General features: G+C 39.8%; 2 protein-coding genes across 2 annotated transcripts; both read left to right on the top strand.

Moving 5' to 3' along the window:
* Positions 1 to 312: 312 nt before the first annotated feature.
* On the top strand, positions 313 to 3,100 carry LOC145769427 (uncharacterized). Its single transcript, XM_082581073.1, has 3 exons — positions 313 to 429; positions 772 to 881; positions 2,857 to 3,100. The coding sequence occupies exons 1-3, from the start codon at positions 360 to 362 to the stop codon at positions 2,980 to 2,982; spliced, it is 306 nt and encodes a 101-aa protein (XP_082437199.1). The 5' UTR covers positions 313 to 359; the 3' UTR covers positions 2,983 to 3,100.
* A 3,330-nt stretch (positions 3,101 to 6,430) lies between these two features.
* On the top strand, positions 6,431 to 11,699 carry LOC145766914 (uncharacterized). The gene is made up of 5 exons (XM_082578625.1): positions 6,431 to 6,836; positions 7,806 to 8,828; positions 9,543 to 10,205; positions 10,584 to 11,221; positions 11,676 to 11,699. The coding sequence occupies exons 1-5, from the start codon at positions 6,431 to 6,433 to the stop codon at positions 11,697 to 11,699; spliced, it is 2,754 nt and encodes a 917-aa protein (XP_082434751.1).
* The last annotated feature ends 7,291 nt before the right edge of the window (positions 11,700 to 18,990 follow it).

Genomic DNA, 18,990 nt, shown 5'->3' on the forward strand with positions numbered 1-18,990 from the left:
TATCTGAATTCCAATACAATTCAGCTGATGAAGACGACATTTCAACTGACGAGGTGGTGCAATGTTTAACAGATGATTGTAAATATAATTCAACAAGATGTGACAAACATAATTTTGAAAATGACGCATGTCAAAATGAAAAGAATTTGCTTCATCAAGCACAAAGCTGCATAAAACAGCACTCCAAAAATACTGAAAAAAACTTAAATGATTCTTTACCATTATACCATGAAAAGAACGATGATATCAGTGTGGAAAAAGAAAATGCATTATCATTAAATGCACCATCGCTGTGCTGGAGCAACACAAAAACGAAGAGCCATTGGAAATCCATAAAGTACATTATATATGTCCCTATAATGAGAGTGCCATGTTCGGTGCAGGACACTGTCAATGCTTATCTTGGATTCCGTGCAGTTCTTCGAGCAAGTAAGAAATCAAAGTTGTCAAAGTTTGTTTTAACACCATGCAAACAGCGTTTCTACAAAGAGCTCATATGTCAAAAACATAGCAATAGATAGAAAAAAGGGCTTATTTCTGTTATGTCGACATAAAACAACTTTAGTTTTGCATAGAGTAGCCTATACAAGAGAAAATAAGCATCACATCTGCTTAAAAGTTAAAGTTGAAGTATCTGCTCAAGATTTCAGATAAGCCTAGCCTAGAACTACCCATGCTTTATTCATAAAAAATACACATCATGTCACTTGATTATTGTGGTTTTGAAAGTATCATTATCGAATATTAACTTTATATTGTCTGTATTTGCAGTAAAACAACACAACATCAACTCCACACTTGAAACAAAAATTACTTCAGTAATATGTCCAGCCCTATGCGCTGGTATTGGTGGAATGCCGTCTGGACGAATAGCATTTCAGGTATAGCGTCAGGGGCGCCGGAAGCGGGGGGGGGGGGGGCGGATGCCCTCCTGCCCTCAAATTTTCTGTGGATGGGGGGCAGGGGGGCAATGGTGCCTTTTTAAGGTCATGTAAGCTACTGCACATTTTGCAATACGATATAATAATTTCAGCTATCCGCGTTTAGCCTAATTAAAATCTTTCATTTCTGCCTCAAATTAATATTCACGACACAAAAGTCTGTATCACAGTAGGTTAGCCTACAACATTATAACATAGCATGATGTCCTTCCTTGCTATTGTTCTTTGTATACCAGACAGTTGTATCATTAGGCTACTCGCTGATGAGCTGATGGATGAGCATTATCGCTATAGGCCTATCTTATCTTAAAACTTAAAACAAAATTGGCATTTCAGCAACAAAAGTGCCCTTTTTTCATAATCCTGCCCCCCAGTCAAAAACCGTTCCGGCGCCCCTGTATAGCCTAGGATGGGTCAAAAGTAAGATGGGCTAAGGAAGTGAACAGTGATCTACATCCTACTATCAGTGTGACTAGTATAATTTGAACATAGCATAAGCCATTATAATCAGTTTTGTTAGACTATGTTTCTGTTTTTCAGCATGTTTTTTTAGGTTTGTAAACACGATCTCCAATCTCCATAGGCTAGTAGGCAGGGATGGAGGAACCACGTGGGCCTCGTGGGCCTGGGCCCACCTACTTTATTTTGTGAGTGGGCCTGGCCCACCCACTTTTGAAAACCAATTTTTTTTGAATAGGTAGCGAAAACGACAAATCAGAGAGGGAGTTCCAAAAAAGGTCTTCACTCATTTGATATACACTAGTTTGATTATCTTTGATAGCTCAATGATGAAATCCAATATTTAAACTTTTTTGTTGAGCCCACAAGGCACTATTGATGGGCAGCACGTGTGGGTGTAGTTGCATGTGATTGGTAGAGCAATCTATCAATCAATTCATTATTCTTTATGGTCTCTATGGTTAAAACAATGATATCATTACATATATGCACGTACTGTAGGCCTATAATGCTGCAGATTATTACTCCGATGTGGTATTATAACTGTGTGTATATTGTTACCTTTTATTTGTGTGTAGGCTACATCGCCATATTTTGTACGGCGCCATAGAGCGGTTTTGTAAACTTTTTTGGCAAAATCGGGCCAAAAATGAAAAAATTTTGCTTGCTAGAAAGAAATGTAATCATGAAAACACAATGTATAAACGATTTAAAGTATTAGGAATGCAACAATATTATTGGGGGTGTGGGGGGCAAAGTCCCCCAGAAGTCGAATTGATTTTGACTGCTGCACCTCTGGGCCCACCTACTTTTAAAATGGTTCCTCCATCACTGCTAGTAGGCTATTAACCTACTATTATAAAATGCATCACTTTGAAGGCTTCATATTGTAGTAGCCTAGTAGGCTAATTATGTGGAGAATAAATTCTTGATGCAGGTTTAGATACCGAAATGGAGAACATGAATGCTCCGCTTGTAGGCGTGTGTTGAAAAATTCCATCTAGTGAATGCCTCCAAAATTCTTTAATATATTCTACATAACATTTTCAAACTGTTTTCTGTAGCTGGCTATAGCCTACCAGCTGCACTACAAACCTTTTTACAATTTTAAAAAGAACCGCATGCTTAAAGCTGTCGTGAGAATAAAGCAATTGCTGCGAGATTTCGTATCTCCCTCTTCAGATATTCCTGGCTATAATCTCAACTTTGGAAGGCATTGTTAGGGTATTTACGAAACCCATTTAGAAACCTTGGTCGTCTGCAGGAGTAGCCTAGAGGTTAATATTCATCCTCGTCATTGCTTTATCGTACTGTCTGATTGAAACAAAAAGTGTGAACAAGTGAAACAAAAACTGGTCTTTCTCATTACAGTTTCCGAACTGAGAAAGCGTATTGTAGTTTTATTTATTTTGTTGTAAGAACACAACAGACATAAGTTTGCATTTTTGCTTTTCAGATGAAAACAGCGTATGAAGCGTTTGAGTTAAAGCAAAGACCAGATATTCTTCAACCTGATGACTTGGGAAATCTTGCATTAAATCATGTGGAGATGTCTTCCATCAAACATGGGAGTTGGTGCTGATAATATAGTTTTTATCCGAGCTTTAATGACATCATTCCAATGATACCCTTAGGATGGAGCATAGCCAATGTGATACATTGACGTACCAGTGACAACAAATTTCACTGCTCCACTACCGCACGTCACCTTTAGTCTACCACGTCCTTCAAGCTCAACCAAATGTTAATGGAAGTTGGGTTTTAGGCTACCATGCAAAATGATGACTGGCATTTTGTCTGGAGAGTGTTGTGGAGAATCGAATTAAAAAAACAATGGACATAAGAAATCACCAAGTTTTGTCATGCCACCGTTTCTACCAGGGTTTTTGATTTTGATGCACATTATAGGCTAGCCTATTGCCCATCGCTGGTCTTCAGAACAAAAGCAGTTCTGTTTGGTAAGATATTAGTGAGGAGGCACACAAAACACATGTTTATCAAGAAACTTCTGGAAGAGCTGAAGTCTTGATGCTACACCGCGTCGTAGCTCGTAGGAAGTAGTAAAGATCAAAATCACCGAAACATATTTATAGTCAGAGTGAAAACGTATCTCTCATGAAGGTTTTTATTTCGTTGAGTTTAAAAAAATGTAGGGGAGATGTGCTATCGATAAGACACCATCACCTATGGGACAGCTCATTATTTCTGAATATGTGTGAACATAAGAACTGAGATTTTTGTCATGGAATCGAGATTAACGTTACATCATTACAGCGTGGTTTACTTACTGGTGTAGGCCTACTGTGTAGGCTACTTAAGTGGTGAGATCAGTTAATTGTTTTTTTAGCTGTCAGAGTAAATTTAAATGGTTGACTGTTGTTAGTGGTTTCTATACTAAAGCAGGGTTATAACAACTGGGGCCTGGCAATAAAGTTTGAGTCATATGATGAGTTTTAAAACTATAGCAACAGAAAACTACATACGGTATTCAAATGTGACAGATTTTCAAGCAAGTTGAACACAAAATGGTGGTTGGTTAAGCAATGGGACAATCAGGGGCGCCGGAACGATTTTTGACTGGGGGGGCAAGATTACGAAAAAAGGGCACTTTTGTTTAGTAAAAGGCCAATTTTTTTCAAGTTTTAAGATAAGATATAGCGATAATGCTAATCTATCAGCTCACTATGTATTGAGTAATAATAGCCTACAAGTGTCCGGTATACAAAGAAGGGCATCACGCTATGTTATAATGATGTAACTTACTGCCAAGCCTTAAAGCAGCCGGCGGCCATGGCCGCTAAGTAGTGCTTGAATGACCGCCAGTGCTACCTCCTCAATCGGCCAAGTGTGGCCACCGGTCTCTTCTAGCCAATTATTTAATTTCGCAGTACAATGATCGTGGATTAACTGTCGAAAATATGTAGCATCAAAGAGTGACGCAAAATTAGGTCAGCGCGTCATAATCGCCATTGTTGCATTGTGCGGGAATATTTGTTATTCTTCTCTCGTGTTGTCGCTATATGTCAGGCCTGTCAGGGCATCCGTTGGTTAGCCACTGCCTGGTGTCGTCATCGATGGAAACTAGGCCTTCCATACCATGAGGTGGTCTGTATAGCCGGCAATCCTTGATAATGTGGGCTGCGGTCTGCATTTCACCACACTTATTGATGGAATATATCCATCTGCGATCACCAGCGCTGTAAGTCTTGTTTGTAATTCCTGACGTTTATTTTAACAAAGTCTTAATCCGAAGTGCTAATTTACATCGGCTGGCAATATTGTCGTTTTTATGTCGATTCGATGTTGTCGGACATTGAATCGTTGTTAAAAAGGAGAACTAGGTTAGTTGACATCCGAGGGAAAACATTTTTTGTTCATATTTTGCAAAAATTATGCTTCTTTTAGTACCGGTAATGTTCTTCACATCATTGAAATACTTATTTTATTACTTTGCCGTCATCGTCAACACATGTCGAACGTTGTTTTTTGTTGCTAAAAAGAAGTCTAGGGGAGTGGCCAACTTCTTTAAAATCAGCCACATTGGAGACACTTGTGCGAGTGTCGTTAGATGGTCCCGCAGTACTGGATTACAATCCCCCAATAAAGCAGTTATTGCGTGGTGCAACGATTCTATTGTAAGACGTCGCCCAGGCCCAGACTTCAACAACGCTAAGTGATCATTTTAGCATTGTTGCAAGTTTAATTCTATTTACTTGTGCTATCGTTATTTTGTATTTTGGCCTCCAAGCACGCAGATTTGGCCGCCGAGAAGGAGCTCCCGGTAGGCCACGATGGCTGCCAAAAAAACGAGTTTGAAGGCCTCTTACCTTTGTTGCAAAATTTTGTGCCGTAAATATTATTTTGAGGAAAAAAATGAAAGAATATAATTTAGCTAAAAGCGAATAGCAGAAATTGTTATATTGCAAAATGTGCAGTAACTTACATGACTTTAAAAGGGCACCATTGCCCCCCCTGCCCTTCCATCTGCAGAAAAATTGAGGGCAGGGGGGGCATCCGCCCGCCCGCCCCCGCTTCCGACGCCCCTGGGGACAATACAATCGATTACCTTTGGGACATGTCCCCTCCTATACTCGACGAGTCAGTTTACACCATTTTCCCAAGTTCTCAAGCATCTCCTTCTTTCCACCATACCTTCAATAATCAGTTGTTGTAAGCTAGCCTGGAGGTAAAATTTTCAGAATTTGTCCTGCAAATTTCATCTTTTTTTTTGCTAAACATTTGTGCATTTCAATGTTTAATAAACATGTGATGTGACTTCCTTTATGTAGTGCTGTGAAGTAATGTTCCGTAAGCACTAAGGTTAACAACATTGTTTCTCATTGGGATACGTCAGACACCGCGTTGCTATATCTAACTAAGTGTCCCAAAAGACGTACCCTCTTGTCCCATTGGTCAGCTATGCAATCAACCTATGGTAGCCTACACTTGAGTGACATTTTTAAATGAGATAAAAAGCAATAAACTAACAATAAATTTGTTACTGTTTTGACTTCATGTTATGAAACAATGACTAAACTTCACGACACAATTCCTTTATTTCATAATTTGAATTAAAAAAGCATTTTATTAGTAATTGTTATGTATTTTAGTTTATTTGCATTGAAACGATGTACTTTGTTTTCGTTTCCCTCAGGTCTTCTCTTTTGCTTAGTATTCATCCGCCTGCTTTTGTTAATTGGCACTTCTCGTTTTGGGCTTACTTTGTAGGTTTCACACTATATCTTGGTTGTGCAATTTTATAATAAAACAGAATTCCAGTATGACTCTGATTGAATGAGCTAAAAACACAACAGAGTTATTTGGCGACGAGGATGGGATGCTGAACGTCTGAACGAGAAACTTACAGTGATACGCAGAAGTGTTCAGTCTTAGTCCGTACGAGTTTTACTTTCTACAAGTTCTAGTTTTTTTTAAATTATTTACAAGGTGGTGGAATTAATGCAGTCGCAGCTAGAACATATGCGACAACAAATGCAGCAACAAGAAGAGAAGAACAGGCACGACAACAAATGCAACAGCAAGAACGTCATCATGAAGAACAACTGAAGGAGTTAATTTCAGCCCTCAAAATTCCATGCGAATCAGAAAACCAAAATCGATTATCTCAAGCCATTCCTAAATTTTGTGAGTTTGATTCAGCTTTAGAACTTTGGACTGATTATTGGTCACGTTTTTGCACATTTGTAAAAGCACAGTCCGTTCCTGATGATAAGAAGGCTCAAGTTTTCCTCACTAACCAGTCAGCCAGCATCTACAAGATGATCCTCAATCTGGCCGCACAAGAGTCTACAGCAAAGCCAATCAATGAACTTACAATGGAGGAAATTTCGAATTACATGAAGGCACAGTTCGACCCTAAGCGCTTCGTTATTCGTGAACGATTTCGCTTCTGGAGCAACTTGAAGCGGAAACCAGGTGAGACTGTTCCAGAATTGGGTGCACGAATAAGGCAAGCCGCTGCCACGTGCGAGTTTTCTTCTATTACTAATCCTTTAAGGTGCGTCTACACGAGAAAGTGTTCTTGCTTAGAAATTCTTGCTTAAGCTAGTGATTAAGCTCGTTTCGTCTACACTGGCAACCTCGACGAAGATTTTGCTCGCTTGAATCGCGGTCACGTGAGTATCTAATCCCCAATGACGTCACGTTTTAAAAATTTCGCGCCAAAGCATAGCAGTTTGCGCTAAAGTACAGCAGAGTAGACCAAGCAACTGACTGTTCTTTAACCATTTGAAGTTGTTGCAGTCTTTCAGTCATGGCTTCCCAGAAGTTGTGTAAAAAATGCTGCAAAAAGCGAAGGATGCAAACCCGCAATTTACTGCTTATTGAAGCATTCAGACACCTCAGTGAGGTTGAAATGTTGGAAACAGAATTTCGTGTCAGCGTGGGTGACTGGTAACAACCAGCAAGATCATTCCTCCGCTATTTTTATTACCCAGTGTACAATGGCAATAGTTTTCTGCTGAGATCCTGTTTTGGATTTGAAATTGGAAAATATTGTGCTTTCTATGGGCTATTTCGAGTAGGCCTACGGTCACCGCCAGTTCAGCCCGCAACATTAATAAGAACGGGTTGGGATCAAAACTTAACGAAATCCTTTAACGATACCGCCCTGCCCTGTCTGGATACTGAGCTGAGAGGAGACCTGAGATTTTGGCGGGAAAAACATTTCTAAGCAAGAGAACTCACTTAAGCGCCCAGTTTTTCGCTCTGGAGCGTATTTTTTCTCGACGGCTCGCTTACTCGCCCATTTTCTTAAAAGTAAGCGGCACAAACTGCGATTAACTTAAAGAAACAAGAAGTTTGGCTAGCTTAAGCAAGAAAACAGTCGTCGTGTAGACGCACCTTTAGATGAAGCTTTGCGTACCTGTTTTATGTGCTCGGTAGGAAACGAAGCAGTTCTTAAAGCTCTCTTTAAAATTAAGCCTGATGATCTTACTTTTTCACGTGCTCTTGAAATAGCCATAGAAACTGAAGACGCTGCCAAAGTGGCTAAGGAGACGGTGTTTGGCGCTGAACCGTCGGTGGTACATAAAGTTAAAGGCACCGATAGACGATATTCTTTCAAGAAAGCTACAGTGGTCAGTGCTAATGCGAACAAGCAAAGTGGTAATTTTAATCACCTTGCTAACAACTGCAGATTTAAAAATGCGATCTGTCATTTCTGTAAACTTACAGGGCATGTACAATCCGCATGTCGTAAAAAAGCCGCTCAAGTTCATTCTTCTAAGGTCAACTGCATACAGGAGGTAAATACTGTTCATAATTCGTCGAGTAAAGTTCCTAAACTCGAGGTTCGAATTTTTATTAAGTCTTTTCCCGTCTTAATGGAACTTGATACAGCTACAGGGGGAAACTTCATCTCTTCTGAAGTTTGGTCGCAGCTAGGCAAACCTATCCTGCAGACTCCGCAGCTACATTTTCAGTCGGCAAGTAAGCACTCGATGCCTATTATTGGATCTTTCACTGCCGAAGTGAGCTGCAACAAATCGGGAAAGACGACCACAGTTCAATTTATGGTATGTGAAATCCCTAATCTTAACTTATTAGGGCGTGATGCTATTCAAGCACTAGATATTTCGGTAGATAAGTTCTTTTCTTCATCTTTACATGCTATTCATCGTCACAACGACATAGATTTTAACTTGCAAAAATCATGTTCCGAGTTATGTGACCAATACGAAGACTTATTTAAACCTGAGTTAGGTTGTCTTCAGGATTACGAATTAGAGATTGAGTTTAACTCTGATTGTAAACCAGTGTTTTCAAAGCCCAGACCAGTGCCTTTCGCCATTCAAGAAGACTTAGCTCTTGCCTATGACGCCGGCATAGAAAAAGGTATCTGGACACCTGTACAATTTTGCGACTGGGGAACTCCTGTAGTACCAGTTCGCAAGGCTTCTACCGAAGGTAAGAAATCCAAATTAAGAGTTTGTGGTGACTATTCCTCGACGGTTAATCCACAACTTAAAACTCATAGGCACCCTTTGCCTCTTCCAGAGGATTTAATGCGTAAACTAGGGGGTGGCCACGGATTCACTAAGATTGACCTGGCAGATGCTTATAACCAGATTAGGTTAGGTCCAAAGAGTCGAAAAATATTGGCATTAAGTACCCATAGAGGGGTTTTATTGCAAAATGTTATGCCGTTTGGCATCTCTTCTGCCCCAGGCCATTTCCAAAAGATAATGGATGATTTAACTAGTGACCTTCCAGGTGTAGCAGTGTACCTGGATGACATTTTGATAAGTGGAGCTACAGCGGAAGAGCATTTCCAGAACCTTAAACGACTACTCGATCGTTTATCTTCGAAAGGTCTTAGATGTAGGAAGGAAAAATGTAGATTTGCCCAGGCAAATGTCGAGTACTTAGGTCATGTTCTTTCTAAACAGGGGATTTCAAAAGGTCCTAAAGTCGATGCAGTACTGAACATGCCTGCTCCTTCCAATGCTGGTACCTTACGTTCCTTTCTGGGGTCGGTTCAATTTTATTCTAAGTTTATGCCCCCAGAATTTTCTACGGTAGCGCAACCGTTATATCATTTAACCAAGAGTGGTGTTCCTTGGAGTTGGGAACACAAAGAAAAATGCGCTTTTGCAAAATTAAAAACGTTTCTTTCCGCAGACGATGTTCTCGTACACTTTAGCCTGTTGCTTCCTTTAGGAATTGCATGCGACGCTTCAAGCGTGGGCATTGGCGCCACACTGTTTCACCGCTCCCCGGACGGAAGCGAGAGGCCAATAGCCAATGTGTCAAAAATCTTGACGAAGGCCCAAAGAAACTACAGCCAAATCCAAAAGGAGGCTTTGTCTATCATCTTCGCTTTGAAGAAATTTTATCAGTACCTGTACGGTAGGAATTTTATTTTGGTAACGGACCATAAGCCTTTACTTTCACTTTTTGGTCCAGATAAACCTACCCCTTCGCTGGCGGCTAACCGGTTAGCACGCTGGGCGTTGTTTTTGAGTCAATTTAGTTATACTATAGAGTATCGCAAAACAACGCATCACCAAAATGCTGACGCCTTGAGCCGTCTTCCGTCCAACGATGACACAATTTTTGATGGGGAGGAAAGTGCAGATGATGTTGATATTGTCTGCGCAATTGATACGTTGGATTCGCAGGTTAGTCATTCCGATTCTTCTACTTTGCGCAAGGAAACTTCCAAGGATCCAGTCTTGTCTAAAATCATTCGCTTTACACAAGAAGGATGGCCTGCGAAATCAAACTCTAACGATCCAGTCGAACAGTTTAGAAGAGTTGCTGATTCTCTAACAACATGTTATGGTTGTTTATTATATGGTTCTAGAGTAGTTATTCCTTTTAAACTTCGCAATGACATTCTTTCTCTTTTACACGAAGGTCATTTCGGCATGCAGCGAATGAAACAGCTGGCCAGGACAGAAGTCTACTGGCCCAATATCGATGCGGACATTGTCGACCTCTGCCGAACATGTACTACATGTGGTGAGCATCAAGCTGCACCAAGCAAGGCTCCTATCCACCCATGGATAGCTCCAGAGAAGCCTTGAAGTCGAATTCATGTCGATCACGCTATTAATTTTTTAGGTTCTAATTGGCTTATTGTTACCGATGCTTATAGTAAGTATCCTTCTATTCACCCAACTTCTTCCGTATCGACGTCTGCTACTATTGATCTTTTAGAGCAGGATTTTGCCCATTTTGGATACCCCCACTCCATTGTCTCAGACAATGCGACTACGTTTTCTTCAGAAGACTTCAAGAATTATTGTAAAGCTAGGGGTATAGTCCACATCACTGGAGCACCATACCATCCAGCTACGAATGGTGCTGCCGAGCGTTTGGTGCGCACTTTCAAACAGGCGTTGAGAAAATCGTCGTTACCGCCTAAAAGTGCCACCACTCAATTCTTGATGCAGTTTCGGCGTACACCTAATGCCAGTGGTTACTCTCCCAGTGAGTTATTAAACCACCGACAACTACGTACTAAATTAGATATTTTACTTCCTTCCTCAGCTCAGATCACGAAACCATCGACGAGTCCTTCGCCTCGGAAACAAAACCGGAAAACAATTAACTTCGATGTTGGTGATCCTTGTTATGCTTTATACTTTGGTTCCAGGCAAAGCCGAAGCCCTCGGTGGGTTCCTGCCGTCGTGGTGAAGCGACACGGGAGTCGTAGTTTGCAGGTTCGAGTGGACCCTCGAGGTCCAATATGGAGACGCCATATCAACCAGCTACGTCCGCGTTACATCTCGCCGGAAGACGGGGACCCAGGGGAGACTACTTTCACGTCGTCATCGACAGCTGACGAGTTTCCGGTTCCATCGACGCCGATTGCGACCGAGGATTCATCGACGCCAAATGCGACCGAGGATTCATCGACGCCGATAGCGACCGAGGACTCATCGACGCCGATAGCGACCGACGATCCATCATCGTCATCGCATCAAGAACAAACATTAAGGCGATCAAAGAGAAGACGCCAACCACCCCTTCGTTATGGGTGGTCATAAATTTTATTGGGGAGGTGTTATGTATTTTAGTTTATTTGCATTGAAACGATGTACTTTGTTTTCGTTTCCCTCAGGTCTTCTTTTTTGCTTAGTATTCATCCGCCTGCTTTTGTTAATTGGCACTTCTCGTTTTGGGCTTACTTTGTAGGTTTCACACTATATCTTGGTTGTGCAATTTTATAATAAAACAGAATTCCAGTATGACTCTGATTGAATGAGCTAAAAACACAACAGTAATAATGTCATTTTTGTCCCATAGGTGGCACATCTCCCCTATATCTAAACAGTCCAACTGGCGCAAAGTGTAAGAACAATTTTTAGGCTATGGTAGCCTACTGTCGTTTGGGCTGTTCTGTTAGTGTTACGCAACCACAACCCTTGCCAGCAAGAAATGTTTCGAAGTTGGCGTTTCTTTTCATTGTGATAGGCTACTTATAGAACTTTAGTGCAAATCCTACTTTAGAGAACCGACTGTCTTTCTCACTGGCACCAAACAGTAGCCTACAGTAGATGGGATTGAAATAAGCCTACTGCGTCCTCAGGAAACGGTTTTGAGATCTCCAAAAACACAGAAAAACAAACCAAGTTGATTAAACACGGCCTTGAGTTTTATTAGTTTTTTGTGGCACAAAAATTGCAAGGGTAGGCCATAGGCGTAGCCAGGGGGTGGGGCGAAAGGGGCCATGGCCCCGCCCAAATTTTCAAAGTTTGGATTCCGAAGTTGAGCCCTTTGTTGAAAATATAATAAAATTTGTAGAAATTTATATCGTTTTCCAAGACATCTGGCTATTAACACATCCTAGGACTTGTTTTAGACACACAGAAAGACACCAATAACTTTTGCAAATCGTAAATCGCGCAAAGTTTACGCGATTTACGCTTCTTTTAACTAATCTGTGGAAGCAATTTCAGAATCGCTTACTCTGTTGGGTTTTTGTGTAATTTTTAAGTAGGCTAGCTGAGTTTTTAGTGTTCTCTAATTTTCGCCGCAGTTTTTGCTTGTTCGTGCGTAATACCTACCTTTAATAAGTTAATAGCTGTTTATCTGCTAATAAATTTCATACAAATATTACCCTAAAAGGGTTTCTAGAAAGCGCTATAATCCAATATTTGAGTGTAATTTTGCAAAAAATTTTCCGGGGGAGCTTGCCCCCGGACCCCCCTACAATACGCGTGCCTTCGGCACGCTCTAACCTCCCACCAGCTTTATTGCTTCCCTTGCTCAACCCACCATAGGATACGCCACTTCATATCAGCAAGCCCTATGAGAGGGGGGTACGGAGAGTACGGCGTACCATTGAGGGTCCAGGCCTGTGTTTGTTGGGGGGCCCGAAATTGTGGTTTTATAGTTTAAGCGCAAAAATGTTTGGTTAAAACCATCCTAAACGACTGATTTCAAGCATAAAAGTTGTTAATCTTTAGTCTTGGGAGCCCGTAATTTAGAAAAAGGGCCCAGAAAGGTAATCAAGTGCTTTGCGGGCAAATTAGGAGCCCAAAGTGATAATTTAATGCTTTACGTGCAAAAATGTTCTGTTAAAAGCACCCTAAATTAAATCATAAAAGTTAGTTATTCTCCTGTTCGGGGGAGGGAGGGGCATAGTGTAGCAAAAGCAAGTTTAAGAAAAATCCGGGCAAAAAACCTGGGTGTTTTTTTGTGTTTTTTTTAAAAACTATTTGACAAAGGTAGTTTCACGCTTATTTCACTTCAAAATGAATTTCGGAGTTAGAGCAGGAGCCGGAGAATACTTTAGGAACAAGACCGGAGCCGGAGTCAAAAAAGTGACTTCTCTCGTTCACCTCTGCTTGTGCTGGACGGAAGCCACTTTAACAAGTCGAAATTCTGCCACTGCGAATGACTACAATGCAACCGCCAACCAATCAGAACATTTTATAAGAGGCTACCGTCCAATTGTGACCCTTCTAGCACTCATCCAGAGAGTTAATGCTTGTTTTGGACTTTATTTGGTAATTACAGAAGAAAAAGAGCAATAGCAGTGGTGAGAATCGAACCCGCGTCAATGAAATGACTACTTTCTAGCCCTAACCCCTAAGCCAACCGGCTGACAAAAAATCCATCACTTAATTTGCTTTCTTTCATCTTCTTTTTGCCATTTTTTACGTCACTTAACCGTAGCTTATGATTGGTTGGCGGTTTCATTCTAGTCAAGTTTAGTGGCAGAATTTCGACTTGTTAAAGTGGCTACCGTGCTGGACATGTGGTGAATGCAAATGTTAATGAAGAAAGGTTAGGATTGGTCAGATGATTAACTTGATTATGTTTTAACAAGATGTTATGATTGAGCTTTGGTAGAGAGCTTGGCTTGTACCAGATAGATACATATAACACTCAGTAACGTTAACGGATTTAACATCAAACACACAAAAAAACATAAAAAAAACTACTAAATCCAACGTTTTCAACATCATACTTTTTGCCCAAGACAAAGGGGGCCCGGAGTGAGAGGGGGGCCCGGAATAACTCTTCGTACCCCTAGTAAAAATTTCTCTCAGAGGCCCTGCATATCAGGTGACGATGTCAAACACTTTGTCGTTCTCTTCAATTCATCAAATCCGCATCAAATATTTGGCCCCCCCCCAAAAAAAAAAATTTCTGGCTACACCACTGGGGTAGGCTACAAGGCCGTTTACCGAATTTAGTGTGCAGATCAAATAAGTTACTTCAATCCTAAGTCCAGCGGGAGTAGAAGACAGTTCAGTCGACTCACCGAAGTCAGCAGGGTGTGAAGTGATAAATCCGTAGGCTATAGGCAAAGCAATAACCCGGATGACCAAAGTTGTGACATTCATAGCAACAACTCAATTGCTGTCGGCTACTGCGCATCTTATTCAAATAGAATCAAAATTTGCAAGTAGTAGCCTAAGTGATCAAGAAATACCGAAAACGTGATCTAACACAATCTTTTTCAATTTATGGTTACAGATTAACATCAAACAGCTCACATTGCTCACGCAGTTAGTTCCATGATGCGGTTAATTATATGGCCTAATATGAACTCAACAAAATCTTGTCTATGATACAGACACTTTGATGATGAGCAATGATCAAATGAATGTTTAAGCCTACTTTTGATGAACTATTATGCTGATGTAACAAACACAAAAACATTGTGTTATTTAAAGATCATAGTAAGAAAAGAATTATGCTACCGTACAAACAGTAGCTTGTGTTTAAGTTGAAACAAGCAAGCAGATAACAATCGTTTGCTAACGTTGACATTGAATCTTTTAAGATGCTGCAAAAGCGTGGACAAATCAATACACTACACACGTAGTCTATAGGCGAAGGCGATCACAGTCATACAAAAGCCAATTAGGATATAATAGGCTAAGCATTGAATCAACATTTACCGCTACCCACATAACCACTTTGTCTGGTCCAGATTTTTATCAAATCGAGTAAGAATCTAATCACACCTGGACCAGATAAAATGACTGTGTGGATGTGTAAAGTCTAAATGGAAAATGACAGGCATCAATTAAGTCTTAGTGTTACGGGCAATTTTCAAATCAAACGTCATATAAAACCGTTCAGGTCTACTGAATCTTAGCGTATTACGTCATGGAAATTTCTAAGAAATGAGCAGATTGCAAGACCTGTAAAACATTGCAGCTGCAGCAAAACATTACATCATCGTTAAATCTTTAATTACTTGAACAGGTGTTGGCCGGGCTTGAACAGCTGCTTGAATATCTTATCATTGCTTATGGATTATTACGTCACAGTAACTGCCTACGTGCGTTTGAGATATTGCAATGTATTCTCGTCATTCGTAAAATTGTTGCTTGGAAGTTGGTCGCATATTAACTGTTTGCTTTGTGCTTGCCAGCTGGACGAAAGTTCCGTCTTTTATCTAAGTAATTTGTATTGTAGTGACAAGTTCAGTGGTGTATCGTGTTGCACCCCAATTTCGACAGCCGTAGGCTATTTTTAACAGAAATACAATTCTCGAATAGACGTTTCCAGAAGAGTGTTTCTTTCGGTCATTGCATACAGACGAACGGATCCGAGAATCTTATGTTACAATTTTCCCACGAAGAGATTATGGTTTACCGTTGTGACCACTTAGCCTGCATGATACAAGTTGTTTTTAAGGGGGTTGGGTTTAAACATAAAATTTCTGAAACAAGGAAAACATAATCCTGGTGCCCTTTCATGATTCAATCCTTTGTAGGCCCGATTTAGAGTCTGAAAACTGTCAAAAATCCATTTATTAAATTTTTTTCGAGCCTGCGTCAGTGATTCAAAGCCTTTACAAGTAGCCTAGGCTATGCAAAACTACCAGGATTAAGCTCTAAAAGAAGCTTTCCCAGTCCGTGGATAAAGATTCGATCAATCAATCAATCAATTTAGTTACACGCAAGCTTTATGTCAGTAAAAGCAACGCAGTAATATGTTAACACAAAGACACATTTTCAGGATTTTCTAGAAACAGCAAATACCCCTCAGGTTATTTGTCACTCGACACGGCATACAATACGATTATAAAATTAACAATAGGCTACCGTACTGTAAATTAACAATAAGCTTCCAAAAAACTAGCTCAATTCTACATATTTTTTCAGAAGTGTAGGCCTAGACTACAAAGTCAGGTTTTCTAGACGCCTGTTCGCTGTTCCACGTCTGTGACTCCCAACTTCACTCTTGTCCCCAATATTTTGGGGATATTGACTCCAAACTCCATTTCGACTTCAAACGCAAACCATAGCCTATAGCTTACCACAATCCAAGCATCGCTTGCGATTGAAAAGCATATATTTTCAAATGAAAAAAATTATTACTTGAAAAAAAATCATGAAAGTTCACAAAAATAACAATTGCACGAAGTGCAGCGTAAATATTTGTTTGGTAGCCTACATAATTATACTAAAAGTATTAACTGGCAAAAGATAAGATTTTAGCTCCAATCCGACTCCTATTTTTACTAAGAATTTCAAAATCCAGCCAAAACTACGGTTCCTAAATACTCCAATACTCCGGCTCCTGTTCACTTCAGATTTGATCATTGCTTGGGGTTTTTTGTGTGTGGGTTTAAGGAGGTACAGGTACCATAACTTTTTTGCCCCTTTTCAGCTATTTTATTGCCATGGCTGACATTTAGTAAGCTAAATATAAGGATATGCTGTGTGTGCTATTATACAAAGTAAATGAAAATTTATAGCGTTTTAATTTATTAATTTTATAAATATAAACATCACTGCATGTGATATGACAAAGTTTGACAAAGTTTGTCATATCAAGCAACAAATACGTATCGTAAATCACACTGAAATGTAGTGTGATATAAAACACATTAATTCAAGTATTGCTTGGTTAGATATCGATTTTGATGCGAAACAGTTTTTGCTAAGTTTATTCCAACACAACAAAATAGTTGATAAATCTTCATACGTCTTCATACCACAGCATGAATTGAAGTGTGAATTGTGGGTTGCCACTTGCCATTTTGAAGTGTTGTGCCAAATGCCACACCACACTTTGATCTAAACGTCATAATTTAGTGACAACTATCGTTTTGAAACATGTTTGCCTGACGTTTGCTTTTTTTGTGTGAGTAAAATTAGGAATTGTCAGTTGGAAGGTTTGGTTGCTGTTTGTCAGATTTAGACGATTTTGCGGTAAAAAAAAGTAATCGACACGATCACATAGATTAAATATATTCATATTTTATTATAATTAGTGCTTTTTGTTTGCATAATACACACAATCCAGATACAGTCAAAAACAGTAGGCCTACTGTATACCTTACCGTAGCACTGTACTAATGCACAATATCTAGGCACATGAGTGTCAATTATGTGGGGTAGTGATCCTTGGGTGTAAGACAGAAGGGAGCAAGTTATGTCTTGCTCCTTGTTTTTTTTTTGTGCGAGACAGGATTGTTCAGATTTCAAAGCAGGTGATGGAAAGCCAGGTGAGTGTAGCTTCGTCCAGTGCTGCTATGTTGCAAATATCACTGTCATTCTGGCAAAATAAAGTTTGCAATACTTTGCATAATCCATCTAATAAAACAATTCGTAAAAAAACGCACCATAAATAATGGGCAATGGCTATCTCACCAGCTCCGTTTTTTTTTTTATCTGAAACACTATTTGACCGGTCATGACATCACTATATAATAGGGGATGCACCTAAATTCGTATCCTGAACAATTCGTACCCTGAAAAGATTGAGAGAAAAAATTAAAAGAGCCAAAGTCGCTGAATGGAGTTTCCGCAAACAAACAAAAACTCTTAGGATCATTATTGGATATTTTAAAATGTTTGCAGAAACTCCGATCAACCCTAACCCTTTCAAAATATTTGCGGAAACTGCAATCAGCGACTTCGGCAACCTCTTAAGATCATTGCCGGAAATTTTAAAAGGTTTGCGGAAAAACGGAAACTGCAATCAACCCTAACCCTTTTAAAATGTTTGTGGAAACTGCGATCAGCGACTTCGGCAAACTTTTAGGATCATTACCGAAAATTTTAAAATGTTTGCGAAAACTGCTGAAAAACGGAAACTGCAATCAGCAAATTCGGCTTTTTTTAATTTTTTCTCTCGATCTTTTCAGGGTACTAATTGTTCAGGGTATGAATTGGGTTGCACCCCTATATAGGCACTTTTTTATTTTCTCTTTCAAAGCAAAAAACAAGAAGAGAAGAAAAAAGTGCCTATATAAGTTCTAAATTCAACAATTTTATTAAACTGGATCAGTGGCGCGTACCGGTACGATATTTCTCGGGCTGGTGTTCCAGAGTGAAGGAGTTCGATACTACCCGAAAGCGTTCTTTTTTAACTAAATTTTGACCCGAAGTGACTCAATCGTTAGGCTGCTGCATTTTTGTGGTCAATTTTTAATTTGAGTAGCTTACAGCCCAATTTTTATGTCTTTTCAAATATGAGTAGGCTAATAAACTGAGAGTTTTTTTTAATTTGTTGGAATTTGAGAATTTCTCAGAGTAATTTTCTGTTTGTCATAAGAGGATGTGACCGTGTTTGCCAAATGACGCATTACATTTTTGCTCTGAACAAGTTAGAAATTTAATAGTTTTATTCAACTGAATCAGCCGTGCGTACGATGTTTCTCAGGCTGGTATCCCCAAGGGTATGAGTTAGATACGGGTGCAACCTAGTTCGTACCCTGAACAGTTCGTACCCCATCAAGAGACAAAATTAAAAATAGCCGAAGTCGCTGATTGCAATTTCAGCAAACATTTTAAAATTTCCCCCCTGAAAAGATCGAAAGAAAAACGCAGTTTCCGCAAACAAACAAACTAAAAAGATCGAGAGAAAAAAATAGAACAAAGCCGAAGTCGCTGATCGTAGTTTCCGTTTTTCCCCAGTTTCTGCAAACATTTAAAAATTTCTGGGAATGATCCTAAGAGTTTGCCGAAGTCGCCGATTGCAGTTCCCGCAAACACTTTAAAAGGAGTTGGGGTTAGGAAACGATTGAGAGAAAAAAATTAAAAAAGTTGAAGTCGCTGACCGGAGTTTCTACAAATTAACAAACTGAAAAGATCAAGAGGAAAAAATAGAACCGTTTTTCCGCAGTTTCAAAATTTCCAGTAAT

The sequence above is a fragment of the Aplidium turbinatum genome, chromosome 1 (assembly GCF_918807975.1).
Source record: "Aplidium turbinatum chromosome 1, kaAplTurb1.1, whole genome shotgun sequence".
Taxonomy (NCBI): Eukaryota; Metazoa; Chordata; class Ascidiacea; order Aplousobranchia; family Polyclinidae; genus Aplidium; species Aplidium turbinatum.